Source organism: Bos indicus, chromosome 13 (genome assembly GCF_029378745.1).
Source record: "Bos indicus isolate NIAB-ARS_2022 breed Sahiwal x Tharparkar chromosome 13, NIAB-ARS_B.indTharparkar_mat_pri_1.0, whole genome shotgun sequence".
NCBI classification, from domain to species: Eukaryota; Metazoa; Chordata; class Mammalia; order Artiodactyla; family Bovidae; genus Bos; species Bos indicus.
The window spans coordinates 74996056-75014033 of record NC_091772.1 but is presented as its reverse complement, the minus strand read 5'-3'; the positions used below and the strand labels follow the sequence as shown (position 1 = coordinate 75014033).

At 53.5% G+C, this 17978-nt stretch overlaps 1 protein-coding gene across 1 annotated transcript in view; it reads left to right on the top strand.

Moving 5' to 3' along the window:
- The window catches only part of CDH22 (cadherin 22), a 143914-nt gene that overhangs the window by 43002 nt on the left and 82934 nt on the right, over window positions 1–17978 (top strand). The window contains exon 2 of the mRNA XM_070801795.1: window positions 16678–17333. Coding sequence (XP_070657896.1) covers window positions 17076–17333 — 258 coding nt within the window. The 5' untranslated portion in view covers window positions 16678–17075. The remainder of the gene's footprint in view (window positions 1–16677; window positions 17334–17978) is intronic.

The window sequence follows — 17978 nt, the reverse complement described above, 5'->3', positions numbered from 1 at the left end:
ATTGAACCTCGGGTCGCCTGCATTGCAGGCAGATTCTTTACGGTCTGAGCCACCAGGGAAGCCCTCCTTAGAGAAAAGCGAGCCTTTATTGAGCACCTACTATGTGTGGTCTGCGGGTTAGGCTCAGAGATGCGTCATATCATGGCCTTGCTTCCAGGGTCTCGGGGTTGTCAGTCTGGTAGGAAGAAGCAGCAGGGCTGGAGGTCCCTGGGGATGTGGATGCAAAACTGCAGAGGAGGTGGGAAGTGACGACCCCCAAATGGGCAGGCTGGGGGCGGGGGGAGTGTTGATCTCAGGCCCCAGGCCTGATAGCGCAAGTGACAGGTCGCTTTCCCTGACAAAGCAGCCACCTGTACTTCTCCTTGGCATGCTGGCTCCTCTTGGCGTCTTCTGTGTGCTAACTGTTCACAAACAAGCCAGGTGGAGTGGGGCAGGGGGAGCACCTGGTGAGAAGCATGGCTCTGATGTCAGACCACCTGTGCGACCTTGGGGACATCACCTGACCTCTCTGTGCCTGTCCCCTCCACAAAATGACAATAGAAATAGGGCCTGCCTCGTAGGGATGTTTGAGAAAGTGCATTACACACGAGATGCTTAGGATGGTGGTATCAGGCACTCAGTGGATGTCGGCTATTTTATTACTATTTATTATTTTCATTGAAAGAAGATTTGGGCCCATTATCAGCTCCCACTGTGCACTGGAGAAATTCACTCTCTCTGAGCCTCTCTCCATTGGGAAAATTAGGAAAGTAGTAGATTTCTAGCTCCGATATTCGAGGATAGAAATAAAAGGGGAATAGTAATTATAAGGGGCCGGGGGAATAGAAAGACCCAGTGAGAAACCTCTCCCCTCCCCCAGGAAGCCTACCGTGTTGGTGAGCCACAAAGGTGAATATCGAGAAGGGAGTGAGCGGCTGGATCACAGAGAAACTCAAATGCCAAAGCAATGCTTCCAAGAGGTGACAGGGCTTGATCAATAATTTGGAGACCGTGTCTAATCATTAAAGAGATAATGGGTCCTTCAGAGAGGCAGCGATCTCCCCATCCCCGGGGGAATGCGAGCAGAGGTCGAGATCTAAGAGAGGATTCAGACATTAGATGGTGGGCTAAGGTCTTGTTTTCTTCTTTTACTTATTTATTTGGCCGCACGAGGCCTTAATTGCAGCAGCATGCACAACCTTTTAGTTGTGGCACATGAGATCTAGTTCCCTGACCAGGGATTGAACCCAGGGCCCCTGCATTGGGATCAAGGAGTCTTAGCCACTGGACCACCAAGGAAACCCTCTGGGTGGGCTAAGGTCTTAGAGGGCATGAAACCCTCTCAGACACTGCAGCCCACCAGGAGTGGCCGTTGCAGGAAGAGGCAGTGACCGTAGTGCTTAAGTAAGTGCTGCAGCCCTGGAGTCACCTGCTTCCTCAGTAAGTGACCTTGGCAGTTGACCCCATGCTCTCTGGCCCCAGTTTGCCCATCTATCAAATGGGAGTGATGGTTGCGTCTCGTATCGCAGTTAGTGTGAGGATAGATGGGATAGCATGGACGTGCCCCTTTATTGCTGGGGTTCCTGTTATCGCTCCGCCTTGGCCTCCAGAAGCCCCATTCTGCTGTCTTGGCCTCTCCTGTCTCCCATCCTAGGAGGAAGCGGCCGCACTAGAGTCTGGGGCTGACGAGGCTCCAGCCGGAAGCCTCCCTAAGGAGCTTGCCATGGTTACCAGCTGCCTGCAAGGAGAGGCCATAAATCCTGAGCCCTGGGTGGTAGGAGGGAGGGAACCCGTGTGTGGGGTGGTAAAGGGGGCAGCTAAGTGGAATTGAATCGTGTTTAAGGAGGAGGCCCACGCCTCCCCGGGCCTGTAATTTACTGCGAGGTTGACAAGATGAAAGCGGAATTTTCAGTGGCATAATCGCTGGGACCTCAGGGAGCCGCGGGAGATGAGCCGCGAGGCAGGCAGTGGCAGCCAAGGCTTTAAGCGAGATCTGGGGCGCTGATCCCGCTGTGATCACAGTGCGGGGCGGCAGACCGGGGGGCACAGGGCTCTGAGCAGGGCCGGCCGCGCCGGCTAAGCCCGGGGCTCAGGCCACGTCTTGTCCGCTGTCATCTCCAGAGCCGAGGTCAGGCCCCGATTTTTCAGCCAATTTTATGTAGCGGAACGTACCGCCCAGGACAGCTGTGACAGTGGCTGCCAACAGCACTCAGCTGAGCACCTTCTCCAGCATTGCCCTCAGCCAAAGGGAGCTGTCCAGCTCAAGGTCATGCCCACTGGAGGGGAGCACAACTCATGTCCAATATCTGATAGGTGCATGGATTCAAAGGTGGGACCCCTTGGCTCAACTTGGAGCATCCCAACTCTGGAGCGCCCATGGAAGCAGCTGTGGCCTCTGTTGAGACAGCCTCACAATTCAAGCTCTCCCTCTGCTCAGCCTTGCCTCTCTCACCCCTTTCCTGTGTTCCCTTCAGCTCTCCCCAGTAAACCTCCCGCAGGCACATCTCTACCCTGGAGCCTATTTCCAGGGAACCAGACTTAAGGCTTTCCCTCATCAGTGGGCTTGTTGTAAAACAGCTTTTGCGTGTAGTGTTGGAAGAGCATCACAGAGCCTCCTTTTCCTGATGGGGAAACTGAGGCCCAAAGAAGCAGGAAACTTACTCAAGAACATTTGGTGTTAGGGGCAAAAGCTGGGACACCAGACTCCCAGCCCAGTAGCCCAACTCCTCCATTTTATAGATGGGAAGACTGAGGCCCAGGGAGTTACAAGGTACAGGGGAGAGTGGGGGCATGGAGGCAGTGTGCTAGGGTGAAAGCTCACAGCTTTGTAGCTGGATCCTAGCCACACGGTTTTGAGCAGAACCACCCCTTCTTAAGTGCTTCTACTTTTCATCAGTAACTAGAAAGACCAGTTCCCGTCTCAGGAGGATAGGGTGAGGCTCGCTTAAGTAACAATAAGAGCTGGCACTGGCTGTGTTTGGATGAGTCCTTCACACACATTTTGATGAACCACTGTGAAAACATGTCGCTCACAGTAGGTACATGATGCTTAGTTACACAACACCCTGACCACCTGGTCCAGGGGCTCCAAGATCAGCTTCAGAATCTGAGAGTGGGCTGTGCCAGACCTAGGACAGACTCTGGGGCCAGAAGTTCTTACATCAAGCCCTAGATCCCCACCTCCTGGCTATGAGTTTGGGCAAGTTACTTCACCTTTCTGTGCCCCAATGTCATCATCTGTAAAATAATAATAATGACTAAAACAGACTGGCACAAATTAAACAGGGTAATTCATGTAAAGTGCTTAGCACAGCGGTCAACAAGCACAGCATCTTACTTTTAGCTCATCAGATACCCACGTCCTGGCATGTAGAAAGCACCCTATAAATGTTGCCTATTAGTATTATTGTCAGTGTTAGTGAATCTGATGCCCTGGGGACCTGGGGATATGGATTTTAAAAGAGTCCTTCTTATTATGCTCCCAACATGACCCTGCTTCCGGCAGGTCCTCGGACGAGCCCTGGGAACCACATTTTGACCTTCCATTGTACCGAAGCCCAGAGAGGGTGGGGTCTTGCTCAAGGTCACCCAGCAGGGCGGGATTATAGCCAACCTCCAACCCAGTCCACTTGCCTTCCATCCTGGAGAGCTTCCTCCTGCCTGTACCGCAGAGGGACATATCCCTTAATGTCATCTGCTCGGGTTGCAGTAAAAATTAACTACCCTGAATATGTGCATCATCAATGCAGCTCCAAGACAGAGAAGGGATGGAAATGCGACGTGTCACACACTTCTGGGGTATCCAGGCAGGCTCTTTAATGACTCCTTGGAGGGCCCTCCACTCTAGGAGGACACCTCCCTCCAGAGCCTGCTGGTCTCCTCTGCTTTGGCCTGGGTTGGGACCCGATGCCAGGCACAGGATGGGTGCCCCAAGAGGCCTTGAGTGAGCAGAGCTGAGGGTGGGGCTTCACCCTTGACTCCCCTGGTTCCAGTCCCCCCTCAACCCACTTATGCATCTTACTAGTACATCTTGCCGGACCACTCAGGGTCACCTCAGTTCTCACCCCAGCCCAGATGGCAGTGTTCTACTGTCTGAGTGAAGGTGATGGGTGAGAACTTCTCCCCCAAGCTTGCTAGAGTAAAAGCTGATGTACAGAGGGCAAAGGATGTTGCTGTGGGTCTCAGTGTCTGCCTCTGAGTATCCTTTACAACAGATAAACTTTAATAGAATCAGGTCTGTGGGAACTTCCTTCTGGCCTAAGCCACATATTCCAAGAACTGAGTAGGGGGAGGCAGAGACCCAGAAGAAGTATCCAGGCCCCTCGTAGGATGGAGGAACTGGGATCAGGTAAGCATGATATGAACAGATACAGCAGACAGAACAGTGAGAGACAGACAACCAAGGAGGCAAAACGGGGAGAAGATAGGAGGGTAGGAAGAGACAGACTAGAAGAAAGGGCAGGGGAAAGGAGGAAAGCAGAGGAAAAGGGGGAATGACTAGAATGGATATTCACACAATGGAGTACTAGGCAGCAGTGAAAAGGAAAGACACAGAACAAAAATGAATCGTAAAAACAATGCTAACAAGACACAAAAGAGTGTATACAGGATGAGCCCATCAATCTCAAGTTAAAAAACCTAAGACTGTTGGAATGCATAATGAGTTGGTCAGCTATATAAAAGGCAAGGGTCTGGTCATAACAAAAGTCTGGGAGAAGGGAAGCAGTGGGTTATAGTCAAAAAGGGACACAGTAGGGAGCTTCTGAAGAGGGGACCATATTCAGTGTTTTGATCAAAGGGCGATCTACAGGGTTCATTTTCTAATTATTTGCTAAATTTCTCATTTATGTTTCTTGTACTTTCAGTATGAATGTTGATTGCACAGTTTTAACTGGTTACCAAAGTCAAGAAAGAGGAGGAGGAAGCGAGGGGGCACTCAGGAGTGAGAGGGAGAAGGACCTCCCGGGACTCTGCTCAGCTGGCCCCGCGGCAGGGCCCTGCCCCCCATCCGGCCGCATTTATAAAATGGAATAAATATTGACACGGCCAGGATGGTATTCAATTTGTCCTGATCACTGGGCTGCGGTGAGTTCTGACAGGGCGAGGTGTAAAACAGCAGCTCGGATGTAATTTCTACTGTCAACATGATGTACAGCGGGCTCTGCCTGCGGCACCAGCAGGCAGGCGGGATGGGGGCAGGGCGGGGAGCCAGGTGCAGGCCCCGGGCACCTGGCATGGAGGGGCCAGGTGGTCACTTCAGGGCAGGTGAGCAGTGGCAGCCAAGGCATGCATGTGTGCATGTGTGGGTAGGTGTCAGTGTGTATGCACGTGTGTGTTCGTAACTTTCACGGGAAGTCAGGCTACAAGTAGACAGTCAGGCTTGGGGTAAATAGTGTCAGGAGGCGTTTGGGGGAGGGACACAGCTCATCCTTAGAGCCAAATGCAGGCCTTTCCTTCCTTCCCAGCAGCCACTAAGCCCCTCTTTGCTCATTCTCCTTCCCCACTCTCTGCGCAGCCCATTTGAATTCCACATCTACTACTAGCTAGCTGTGTGACCTTGGGCAAGTCCCTCAGCCTCTCCTCGCCACTTTCCCTTCTTCTGTAATAGATATTTTAAAGAGAGCTGCTGTAAGATTTCAGTCAGATCATTGATATAAAATGCCTTGGAACTAAGTGTTGCCTCTTATTATTAGCTAATTGAATGGCACCGTGCCTGGCACACAGTAAAAGTGCTAAAAATGTTATCTATCATTATTCTCGGTGACTCAGAATCAGCTCAGAACATGCACCCTACCTCCCTTTCTTCCTTCTCTATTCTTTCATCTGCCAAGGCCATTTCCCCAAAGGAACACAGCCTGGGACAAACCCCACTGTGTCCCGTCACCCCCTCCTCCCTCCCCAATTCTGATCAGAGTGAAATGGGATTGTGAAGGGGGGTGGTGGTAACTTACCTTATTGTGAGGAGTAAGCAAGGTAATGCCCAAAAAGTGCTGGAACGCTAATGATCAATAAACATCACCTAAAAACCAGGGGTCATGCCTGATATTGCTCCCCCGTCATTCCTTACGTCTGACGCATCACCAAGCCTGGTCCACTTTATTTCTTAAATAATTCAAATCTGTTGCTTTCCCTCCGTCCCATACGGCCTCCCTGATCTATTCCAGCATCAAGTCCTCTTGCGTCCCCTTTTCTGGTCCTGTACCTGTACAGTTTGTCCTTTACGTCTCAAGCCCATGATCTTCTTCAAAACACAAGTTTGATCATATCTCCTTGCTAAAAAGCCTTCAATGCCCTCCCATTTGCTCTGGAGCTAAAATCTAAACTTCCTAAGACCCTTGGTGAGCCGCCTCTCCCCTTCACGTGCTATGTGAATTTTCAGGCCCTGAATGTGGCTTTGCACCTTCTATTACTCGGGCCCCAGTATGCCTCGGTCATCCTTTACCTTTTAGCTCAAAAGCCCTTTCTCTGGGAACTGCCCCTTCCTGGCCCACCCAGCCCTAATGAGGTTCCTGTTAAACGTGGTAGTCCTCGTTACCTTCCCTCTGTGAATCTGCCCCCATTGGTAATTGTGTATTTACTTGTGAGATGATCGGCTTAATGAATGTCTTCTTACACACACACACACACACACACACACACACACACACACACACACACACACACCAGGGGGCAGAGACTTTGATTTGCCCACAGCTACATCCTCAGCCTCTAACACAGTGCCTGGCATAGAGTAGGTGCTCAATAAATATTTAATGAGTCAACGAATGGAACAAACAGAAGGAAATGATGCCACAGAAGGGCGGTCTGCAGGGAGGTGGTATGGCAATAACCAGGCAACCACGGTGCGTGCCCTTCTGTCCATTCATCCATCCATCCATGCCTCCATCCATTCATGCCTTATTTCATCCAGTTCACTCACACATTCAGCAGCAGCCAGTCTGAGCATGTACGCAGGTATGAACTGAAGGGCAGAGAGCGGTAAGGGAGGTGCCCAGAGCCAGCTGGCCGGATGCTGAGACGAAGACAAAAGAGAGAGCCTGGTTCTGAGCCATGGCTCAGATGAGTGAGCTCACTGGGGAGGTGGTGGAGGGGAGGCAGAGAGACTGCCTGGAGGAGAGGGCAATGGGGCTGGGCCCCATGATGGGGGTCAGGGATGGATGTGGGGCAACGTGGGAGAACGGCATTCCTGGCAGAGGGAACAACAGTAGGAGCAAAGAACGAGGCATGAAAGTAATAAACAGTGGTTGACCCCGTCCGCCCAGAGAGATGAGCGCGTGGAGAGACGCCATGACAGCAACCTCCCTGGTGGTCCACTGGTTAAGAATCTGCCTTGCAATACAGGGGATTTAGCTTCGATCTCTGGTCACGAGAACTGAGATCCCACCTGCTGCAACTACTGAACCCATGGGCAGAACTAGAGAGCCCGCATACTGCAACTAACCCGACACAGCCACATCAACGAATGTAAAGGGTATCTTTGGAAACAAGGTGGTGACAGTGACATGGAGTGGGCCGGCCCAGACCTCCCGAGGCCTCGAGTGGCCGTGTGCGCAGTGGCTCAAGGAACAAGCTTTGGAGCCCACAGCCCAGAGGTTGAATCCCAGCTCCACCTCCTCTGGATGAGTCTGGGGCAAGTTTCATGAACTCTCTGTACCTCAGTTTCCTCATTTGATAAATGAGGACAAATAACAGTCCCCACCTCAAAGGATTATGTCTAGGTAGAGTCACTGAACATGAAGAACTCTGCTACTCTGAATGGTAACTAGTGAATGTCAGGCCTGAGTCTGGACTTTATCTTGAAGGCGAAAGGGAGCAGGGGAGAGATTTGAACAGAACCTTCCAGACTGAGCTAGGCTGCATGAAGGTGCCTCTGGCAGCATGCACAGCATAGACTGGGGGCAAGACTGTGGGCCCTTGGACCAGCTTTGCAGATGGGGTAGTCCTTTATATGGGTTACATATGACCCCTCGTGTCCCCTCTCTCCCCTGATCTCCCACATTTTCCTCCCTCGATAACGGTCCAGCTACCAAGCCCAGAAGCTCTGGCATATCCTGAGCCCCCATTCAAACACTCAGAGAGATAGTCCCCACCCCACCTAGAAATACAGCACTGTTCACAGGACACCTGCATCACCCCCAGGGCCCTGGAAACAGCCCATGGGCTCAACTCACACAGAGTAGGCCCCTATGCAGTCAACCCTCCACACTTACTGAGCACCTGTCATGTGCCAGAAGTTGTTCTAGTTGCTGGGATACTGTGAGCATGCGTGCTGCCCCTACACACATCATTACTGATGCAAAGGCACTCGTGCTCAGGCACACCCATGCTCACGCGCGTCAAGGCAGGCTGAGGCAGTAACTGGTCTGCTCTCTCACTTGTGACTCCGCCATGCCTTCCATGGAGCAGGGGGTTGGGAAGGGGCAGTGAGAGGTGGGCAGACACAAGGTGACTCTGCCCCATACCGCTCCACACCTCAACAGTTCCTATATTACTCTGGGGTCCGTTTTGGCCTGGAGGGAGAGTACTGAGCTGGTAGGGATCATTTTTCCCCCGAGGGAAGGCAGCAGCCAAGCACAGAGAGCTCTGGGCACAGGATCCAGCGGGCACAGTGCCCTTAGGACTCAGACAGGGCAGACAGGAACCAGGCTGCCAGGCACAGTTCCCACTGGCAGACCTGGGAGCCAGGTGGGCATGGAGAGAGGACATATACATGTCAGGCCAGCATGGGGCAGAGAGGGAATGAATGGATGAGAAAATGAATGAACTACCTCTTCCTGCATTACACATCCCCTCCAGGGCAAGAGCCCTGGAGCCAGAGTAAGCACCACAACCTGGTACAGGACTTCACTCTTCTTACAAAGAGGTGCATTCATGGGCTTCTAGCAGTTGTTAAATAAATGCATGAATGAATAAATGAGTGACCAAGGGGACACATTTCTATGAGCCCCCTTTACCTCGGCAGGATACTTTTGTACACAATAGAAGTCCATTAATAATTTTATTTTTAATTTTTTAATTAATTACTTTATTTTAATTGGAGGCTAATTAGTAATTTTATAGTTTTGGTTTTTTTTTTTTTTTTTTGGCCTCACCCCTTGGCATGTGGATCTTAGTTCCCTGACCAGGGATCAAACCCATGCCCCCTGCATCGGAAGCGAGGAGTCTTAACCACTGGACTGCCAGGGAAGTCCCTCCACTGGTGTTTTTCAAGTGACTAGAAATAATAATAGCAATGGCCATTATCATTACATTAGCTTGCATTTATTGCCAAACACTGTGGATCTCTTCACTTGCTCATCTCATTTATCCCTTACACTGACTCTGGGAGGTAAGCACTGTTACCTCCATTTTTCAGATGAGAAAACTAAGACGCTAGAGAAAAGGAGAAAATTACCAAGATCATACAAACAGTAAAGCAATGGACCTGGGACTCAAATTCTGTTCTGACTTTGGATTTCTTGGTTTCAGGTCCCCTGAATGTTAAATTCTGTCCCAGAGATCGGGGCTAGGAAGATTATCAGAAGTTTGGGGGAGGAGGCACAGGTGAGGAGCCCCAGGCTACATGATGAAGTTCCTCCTGCTTTGTCCTGCCTGTGGGGTCACAGAGCCCTGCCCCTCTTCTTAGTCTTGGCAGAGTGAGAGGCTAGAAAACAAATGTGGGATGAGTTGGATAAGAATCCCTTCCTCTGTCCCCAAGGAGACAGCCAGATGACAAAGAAGGGTCTGGAGCCACTGAACTCGCAGTGCTGCAGCCTTGGCAGGAATGGTACTAGGGCACTAAAAAATCAAGAAAGGACATGCTGGTCACTCAGCCCGGATTTTAAAAGTATACACTGTAGACAGCTGTGGTGATGCCCACAGGACAGATGGGGCCACAAGAAATCATTGAGGCTGGCAGCTCCTCAGTCAAAGGGAAAGACATGTTGCCTGAGCAGCTCCCAAAATCTACCCGAGGCAAAACTCTCCTGAGTCCCAGGCCCCAGCTCCTTGTTTGGCTCTGGCAGGTGGGTGTAGGAAGGAGCAGGGAAGGGTGGAAGAAGGAATAGACATGACCTCTGCCCTCTAGAAGCTTGTCATCACAGCTGACACAAAACCTCAGAGGAAGGCCTAGCCATAGAGGTCTGAAGGGGTTCAGAGGAAAGAAGAAAAGGGGAGTCTGGAGGAAGTAGGGGCCAGAACTGGATCATGAAAGCCCAGAATGCATATCTTTGGTGGTTCAACAATACCATCAAGGATACAGACTTTTCCATCATTTTTAGTAGGGCCCTTTGGCCTCATGGTCCCATTGTCCCAGAATGGCTGACAGTGCTCTGGCCATCACCTCATATGTGCAGAAAACAAAAGGTTTCTCCTCAAGACATCTCTTTTTAAAGACTAAAAAAATATATATCCAGAAGCTCTCCAGGGCTTCTGGATTTCATTGACCAGAATTGTGTGTATGATACTTTATAGACCAGTCACTTGTGGAGACGGGAGAATGGCTCTTACTGGCTTAGACTAATCACTGTTCAGAGGGGAGGAGCTGCGCACATGGCCCAGCTGTGGGAGGGTGGATATTAAAACAAAATTGAAACAAGAAAGAAGGTTAGGGGAATGAATTAGTCTTTAGCAGCAAGCCCATCTTTTATATTTCCCATCACTCTGTTTACACATCATAAAACCCAGCCAGACTGCTGAGGTAGGGGGGCAGGAGCTGGGGGAGCAGGCAAAACGGACCTTCAAAAATCCCTAGGGGGGCTGCCACCCACTCACACATGTCTCCACATATTCTCTTCCCAGCCTCTCCTGAACCCACTCCAGTCGCGCCAGCACACGCACCACCCAACCGAAATAGCTTTTGTCAAGGCCACCAATGACCTCTGTGTTGCTAAATCCAATGGTCAATTCAAAGTCTGCATCTGACTTGACCTATCAGTAGGATGACCATACAATTTACCGTCCAAGCTGAGAGTAAAAGGGGGTAAGACACTATTCATAGTTATGCCAGGACAGAGGCTGTAAAGTGGAACTGTCGCAGGCAAAGGTGGACAGAGGGTCACCAGTCAATGCCTCCTCCCTCCTTTCTTCTATGGGTTTCCAAGACACCTCCTCTCTCCCCGCCTCCCTTCCCTTCTCTCCCTGCCTCCCTTTCCCTCTCTCCCCGCCTCCCTTCCCTTCTCTCCCCGCCTCCCTTTCCCTCTCTCCCTGCCTCCCTTCCCTTCTCTCCCCGCCTCCCTTTCCCTCTCTCCCCGCCTCCCTTTCCCTCTCTCCCCTCTTTCTCAGGCTCCTTTACTATTTCCTCATCTCCCCAGTCTCTACGTGCTGAGATGTTGGACCTCTTCATCCGCCCTCACTTCTTCACAAGCTCACGCAGCCTCAGCTCTGAATACCACCCAAATTCCCACAATTATACCTGCAGGCAGGACCTCACCTCTGAACTCCCGCCTCTGAACTCCTGACTGTAAGTGCTAGTCGCCTGCTTGATGTCTCCGCTGGGTATCCATCCGGTTGTAATATGTCCAAATGAGTCCCTGATCGCCTCCCCAGGTTTGCTCTGCTCATGCTTGCCTGCAGCCTGTGGGAGGGCACCCCATCATTTCTGTTGCCTAGGCTGCAGGTGTGGTCACACTCCTTCCCTCTCTTTCCCTCACACCATTTCTGACCCACCAGCGTATCTTGTGGAGGAGATACACGCAGGAGGAGCCTTACTTCTCAGCACCTCCTCTGCTCCCACTTGGTCCAAGCCACGTTTACTCCTCAGCTGGATTATTGAAATAGCTCCCTCGCCACCCACCTCCCCTATCCCAGCTTCCCTCTGTTTTAAATCCACCAGCCAGAGTGATCTTTTAAAACACAAGTCAGATCGTGTCATTCCTCTGCTCAAACCCTCCTATGGGGTCCCATCTCACTCACAGAAATACCCAAAGGAGACCCTACAGGCTCTGATGCCAAGCTCATCTCACGGGCTTCACCTCCTGCTGCCCCGCTGCACTGACTCCAGTTCAGCAACACTGGGCTCCTTGCCGTTCCCCCTGCACACCACACGCGCCCTGACCTCAGGACGTGACGTCCTCACTGCTGTCCCCTTAGCCTGGAATGCTCTTCTTCCACGCACGTGCACAGCTCTCTCCTTCGCTCACTTCAGATCTCTGTTCAGATGTCATCTTCACCGCGGGGCCTTCCCTGAGCACCATATATAAACTATTACTTATAATACATGATTGAGAGAGAGAAAGAAAATCCCCACCCCCAACACTTCCTGTGCCCCAGATTTGTTTTTCTCCATGGTGCTTACCATCGTCTGACATGTTGTTTGTTTGTTTATTCTCTGACCCCCACTGGAGGTGCAAGAGCAAGGACTCTTTCTTTTCATTGTGCCGAGAACAGCATAGAGTGGAAACTCACAAACATCTATAGAATGAACGAGTATGCACCAGATATACACACACACATATGCCAGCATGCACAGTTGCAGACCCATGCCACAGGCGTACAGGAACTACACACATTTACCCGAGAAGCCAAGAGCACATGGATTAGAGGAGGTGAGGCTGATGAGCAGACTGGGTGAAGCCAACACTAACTGAGCCAGGCTGGGGCTCAACTTTTCATCCCACGTGGGACTCAACAACCGCGCAGTAGAATGAGACGTGCAGCCCAGAGAAGGCCACCAACACGCCCAAAATCTCACCAGGAGGCCCAATGGAGCCAAACGTGACCCCACGGCACTACAGCTACCTCCCCTGAAGGACTCGGAATTCCAGGATGGGGCCTTGTACTTGACACCCACTCAGGACAAGCAGCTGGAACAGGAAAGAAAGGAAGGAAGGGAGGGAACAGGTTGGAGTGTCTGCAGCAGCCCTGGCAGGTCTGTGCCGAGCAGGGTTGGCTTGCGTCCAGGGCATCTGGCCAACACGCCCGAAGGCAGACCCGGTGGGCTGAGGTATGAAGGCCCAGGGAGGGAGGAAGAGATGGGGTTGTGAGGACCTCGCCCCTCAAACAACGGTGCAGGATCAGTGCTGTACAAGGGCGCCTGGCCCAGGGGCAGGTGGGGCTGAGAGGCGGCCACCCTTGTCCTGCCAAGCGAGCCTCCTGACCTGGGGCTGATCTACTCGGAGGGGCATCTTTCCCCATCCTCCTAAAGGTGCCCTCTGCCAAGGAGAATCTGAGTCCTGGGTTCGAGGCTCCACCCATCATCAGGCATCCTGTGCAAACTTGGATGACACTCTTGGACTCCGCCCCTTTCTAAAGTGGGAGCTGACCTTAGACCTCTGCACCCTCCCCATATAGCGCACCCTCTCCTCCCCAACACCCCAAACGCCACCTGCCCCCATCCCCCCTGTGCTTCAACTCCAAGTGCCACCTTCTCTGTGATGCTGTCCCTACCCCGAAATTCACTATGCCTGGCCCTCCACATTGAAGGGCTTCATCAGGAAAGTCCCTTATGGCCCTGTGCCATTTCGTTCTACCATGGTTTTTTACTGTACAAAGTCCCTCCAAGCCTTTCTCTGCACACTCAGAATAAAATGGACACTGTGTTTCTTCCTCCGGTCCTCCTCAGTCTAGCCAGTACCCCTCTCTCTTTCATCTTCATCTGGACTGCTCCGTGCCAACCACAGTGACCTCCTCCCCGTTCCTCAGCTTCTCCAAGCCTCTGGACCTTTGTACAGACTGTTCCCTCTGCTGTCCCCAGCTCCGTCTCATTCCTCCAGATCAGCCAAATGTCACCTCTGAGAGGTCCTCCCTGATACTTTGTCTATAATAACACACACCCCAACTCTTTCATCACCCTCTTCCTTCCTCTTTCCTGCTTTATATTCCTTCTTAATGCTTACCACTCCCTGGAATTGCATTGTAGAATTTATTCCTTTGTTACCAGAAGGTCAGCTTCATGAGAGCTGGGACTTTATTTTATTACTTTGTCCCCAGTGCCTAGCGCAGGAACTGGAATCAGGGAGGCACGGGTAAATATTTGTAGAAAGAGTCTATGAATAACCAGAAGAAATGCACCTCTCTCCTGTCACATAGCTGAGGAGCTGATTGCATCTTGCTGTCTTACACAAAGAAATGATCTTTAAAGTGTGTTGAATGAATAAATGAAATGCATTTCTGTCTCCCTACTAGTAGCAGACACCAATGTTTAATGAATGAATGAATGATTGAATCTTAGTATGTCGTGTCTTGTAAAAGGTGTTATAAAGAAAGACATAAAGAAGAGAGGGGGATGGGGGAAGGAGAAAGAGCCACAGTGGGGTGCTTGCACACATTGAGGGATTGCCCCTTGTTCCCACTTCCTGCACCCCCCCAGCCCTCCCCGGAGATGGTCCCCGACTCCCCAAACCCTCCCTCCCACCAGCCCCTCCCCTTTGCATCCCTGCAGGGCTGTGATGAGCCCTGAAACTGCCTGATGGAGTCAGGGGACCAGTTCCTGCCACGCGCAGGGAAGTCATAAGCTCCAGGAAATGAAGGCCTCAGAGCGGCGCCTCCTCCTCACCCATAACCCCAGTCTCATTAGGACCAGCCCTGACCATAACGTGGGGAATCGACGCTGGATGCCCAGAGGCAGCAGCACAGCTCAGGGACCACCCGGGTGGGGGAGGGTCTCCCAACATCTTCAAGCCTAGACCCCCAGAGTGGGTGAGGAGGGTGTGGGACAAGGCTGGGGATGCTCTCATCAGGGTCCCAGGTCCTCCTAATGTACCATCAGTTCAGGGTGGGTCCTAAAGGGAAAGGGCTGGCTCAGGACATCTCCCTTCTATTCCTCCTTACGGACTGTGGGGGTTTTCCCCTCCTCACTGCCATCAATGCAGTTTTGACCCCCTCACCACTGCCCCTACCTCCCAGCAGATGACTCCCTCCCCCAGAACCCTTTCCATAAAGAAATTCTGGAGCTGAGAGTGGGAAAGAGCACTGGGGAGTTGAGCATCTGTGAAATGGGTATAAGACGCCCACTTTCACAGCTGCTGTGACTCATGTGACTTAGTGAGTTAAACTGCGGCGGGCCCCCACCTTTTTGGCACCAGGGGCCAATTTCAGGGAAGACAATTTTCCCATGAACCAGGGGTGGGGGATGGTTTCAGGATGATTCAAGCACACGACATTTATTGTGCACTTTATTTCCATGATTATTACATCAGCTCCTCCTCAGATCCTCAGACATTGGATCCCAGAGGTTGGGGACCCCTAAAAACGCATGAGAATTACCCACTGGGGTCCTGGGTCACATGAAGCCCATGTCTTCTGCCCCCACCCCCAAATTCCAGCCACTTCCTTTGCCTACAGGTGGACCTGGCTGGGGCCAGGCACTTTCCCAGGTTCTCTGCTTAGCTCCACACACCTCACGTTTCCAGCCTGCCTCTCCAAACTAGCCAGATCACCCCCAGCCTGGCTGCACACTCAGCTACCAGAATGCCCATCCCTTTCTTCTCACCCAATCAGATGCCCCCTCCTCCAAGCAGCAGCCCTGATATCCTTCCACACACCTGTGCCTTCCAGACAGGTGTCAGGTAGCACCCCCTTTTACAGCCCTGATTACATGCCACCCAGCATTTAAGTTATTACTGGGGGGTCTTGTCTCCCACCCCACTAAACTGTGAGCTTATTTCATCTTTGTTTTAGCATCCAGCCCAAACCTGGACCAGAATGGAAGCTCAGCAGAATGGAATGGTTGAATTGAACTAGGCTGGGGGCGGGGGGGTGGGGGGGTGGGAAGGGAACTTGGGGATTCACCTCTGCTCACGCTTCTCAGTGGCTGAAACTCCTCCATGGAAGCAGCTTTGCTGTCCCCTGTAAACACCCACATGAAGCCATTATTCATCATTATGGCTTGAGTAGGAGTTAGTCCCTCAGATCCTTTCTGGCTGAAAGCAGGATCTGATGGGGGGAGGGGGGGTGGCGGGAAGGAGAGATGGACTGATCTGGGGAGGCAGTGCTGGTCTGGGGTAGTGGGGGGATTGTCTCTCAGTCTCCGGGAAAAGACGGTTTTCTGGGGTGGGGTGGGGGGAAGGGTTGGAGACACTAAAGGCAAGCACAGGGTGGGTGTGACCCTGCCCAAGCCACACAAGGTGCCTCCAAGCAAGGCCCTCTGGGACTCAGGTGCCCCACTCCTGAAAGGGGGGGTGTGGAGGGACTCACCTGAGGACAGAGGGCCTTCCCCGGGCTCTTGCTTTGGATGGAATGACCTCTCTGCGCTGCCATGGGAGGGCGGGAGGGTTGGTGGGGTGGCCGGCTGGCTGCTGGACTCTATGCACCCAGGAGGCTGGGTCCTGGGAGCTCTGGAGTTTTTCCAGTAGGGCTGGCTTCTTCTCTGGGCCGGGGGTTATGGGGGGTAGGGGGGCTGGGATACGGAGATTGTCAGGAGGTGGGGGGCGGGCAGGAAAAGCAGCTCAAGAGGTCCCTGTCCCTGTGGGCACGTGGGTTGGCCCAGGACCACTAAGAAAGGGCTGGAGCAGGGGGTCTGAGGAAAAGGGATGCTGGGGGAGGAGAGGTGAGTGGTGGGTGTTCAAAGGAAGCACCCGGGCTAGGGAAGCGAGCGGGGCAGGGGCAGGGCTGCTAGACCGCAGGCCCAAGAAGGCGGGGACCACTCTGGCTTGTTTGTCCCGCCCTGCACAGTGCCAGGCACACAGCAGGTGTTTAATTGGTACCTAAAACGACAAAAAGACCCAACCCGCCCCGTCCCCGCAGAGAGCCTCCTCTGACGTCTTCTTGTATCTCTCACAGGCTCCTGGGCGGGACGGCCCCTAGTCCCCGAAGGACCAGCCCGGCCCCGGCCAGCACCCCTTCGCGCAGGAACCATGGCGCATCCCAGACTCCGGAGCCGCCGTGGCGCTGCCTGGTGACCCAGCCGCGCCGGCGCCAGGGGGGCGCGGGCGGGGACCTCAGGGGGCCGTCCATGCCCCGGGTGCGGTCGCGCCCCCTTCCCCTCCAGCCGGGCGCCCCCGCGGCTGGGCGGCGATCAGGGCCGCGGGCCTGTCCGGGTGCCCCGTCGGGGGCGGCGCCCCGGCGGCCGCGCTGAGCCCACCATGTGACTGCGGCGCCGCTCCGTCCTGGCCACCGAGCGGCGACACCCTGGTGCCTCCCGTCCATGCGCCTGGGCCCGGGCCCCTCGCAGGCCAAGCATGAGGCCGCGGCCCGAAGGCCGGGGGCTCCGGGCGGGAGCCGCGCTGTCGCCCGCGTTGCTGCTGCTGCTGCTGCTGCTGTTGCTGCCGCCGCCGCCGCCGCCGCTGCTGCTGGGAACCCTGTGGGCGGCGGGCACGCCTGCGCCGTCGGTGCAGGACGGCGCGCCCGGCGCTGGCCGCGTGAAGCGCGGCTGGGTGTGGAACCAGTTCTTCGTGGTGGAGGAGTACACGGGCACCGAGCCCCTGTACGTGGGCAAGGTAAAGTGGGACCCAGCACCCGCCATCCTACTCCTAGGACCCCAGAGACACCCGCTGGCAGACGCAAGGGATCCCAGTTCCCTCCCACCCCCTCCCAAATCCCTTCTGCCTCCTCCCACCTGCCCTGATGGGGCGGGCGGACCACAGGATCCTCACTCTGCTCGCATCCCTGCCCTGCATCCTTCTCTGGACCCTCTTGCTTTCGCATCTTAGAGCAGAGAAGACTAGTAGGGCGGAAAGCCAGTCCCTCTTGTAGCTGGACCCAGCTAGAATGCAGAATGCTATGCTATGCTAAGTCTCTTCAGTCGTGTCCGACTCTTTGAGACCCCATGGACTGTAGCCAGCCAGGCTCCTCTGTCCATGGGATTCTCCAGGCAAGAATACTGGAGCGGGTGGCCAGAATGTAGACAGGAGTTTGTAAATCTGATCATGTCACACACAGTTTCCCTGCTATGCTCAAAATCCGTTCATAGCTTCCCATGCACTCGGGGTCAAGTTCAAATTCTGCTCCGCTGCTTGCAAAGATCCAGCTCCTCCAACCTCATCTGCCACACTCCCTCTGAGTTTTGGGCCACGACACCCTTCTGATGCCTTTCCCTGGTCCCTCTGCTGCCCCCACAGGCTTCTCTGCCAGCCCCACACCCC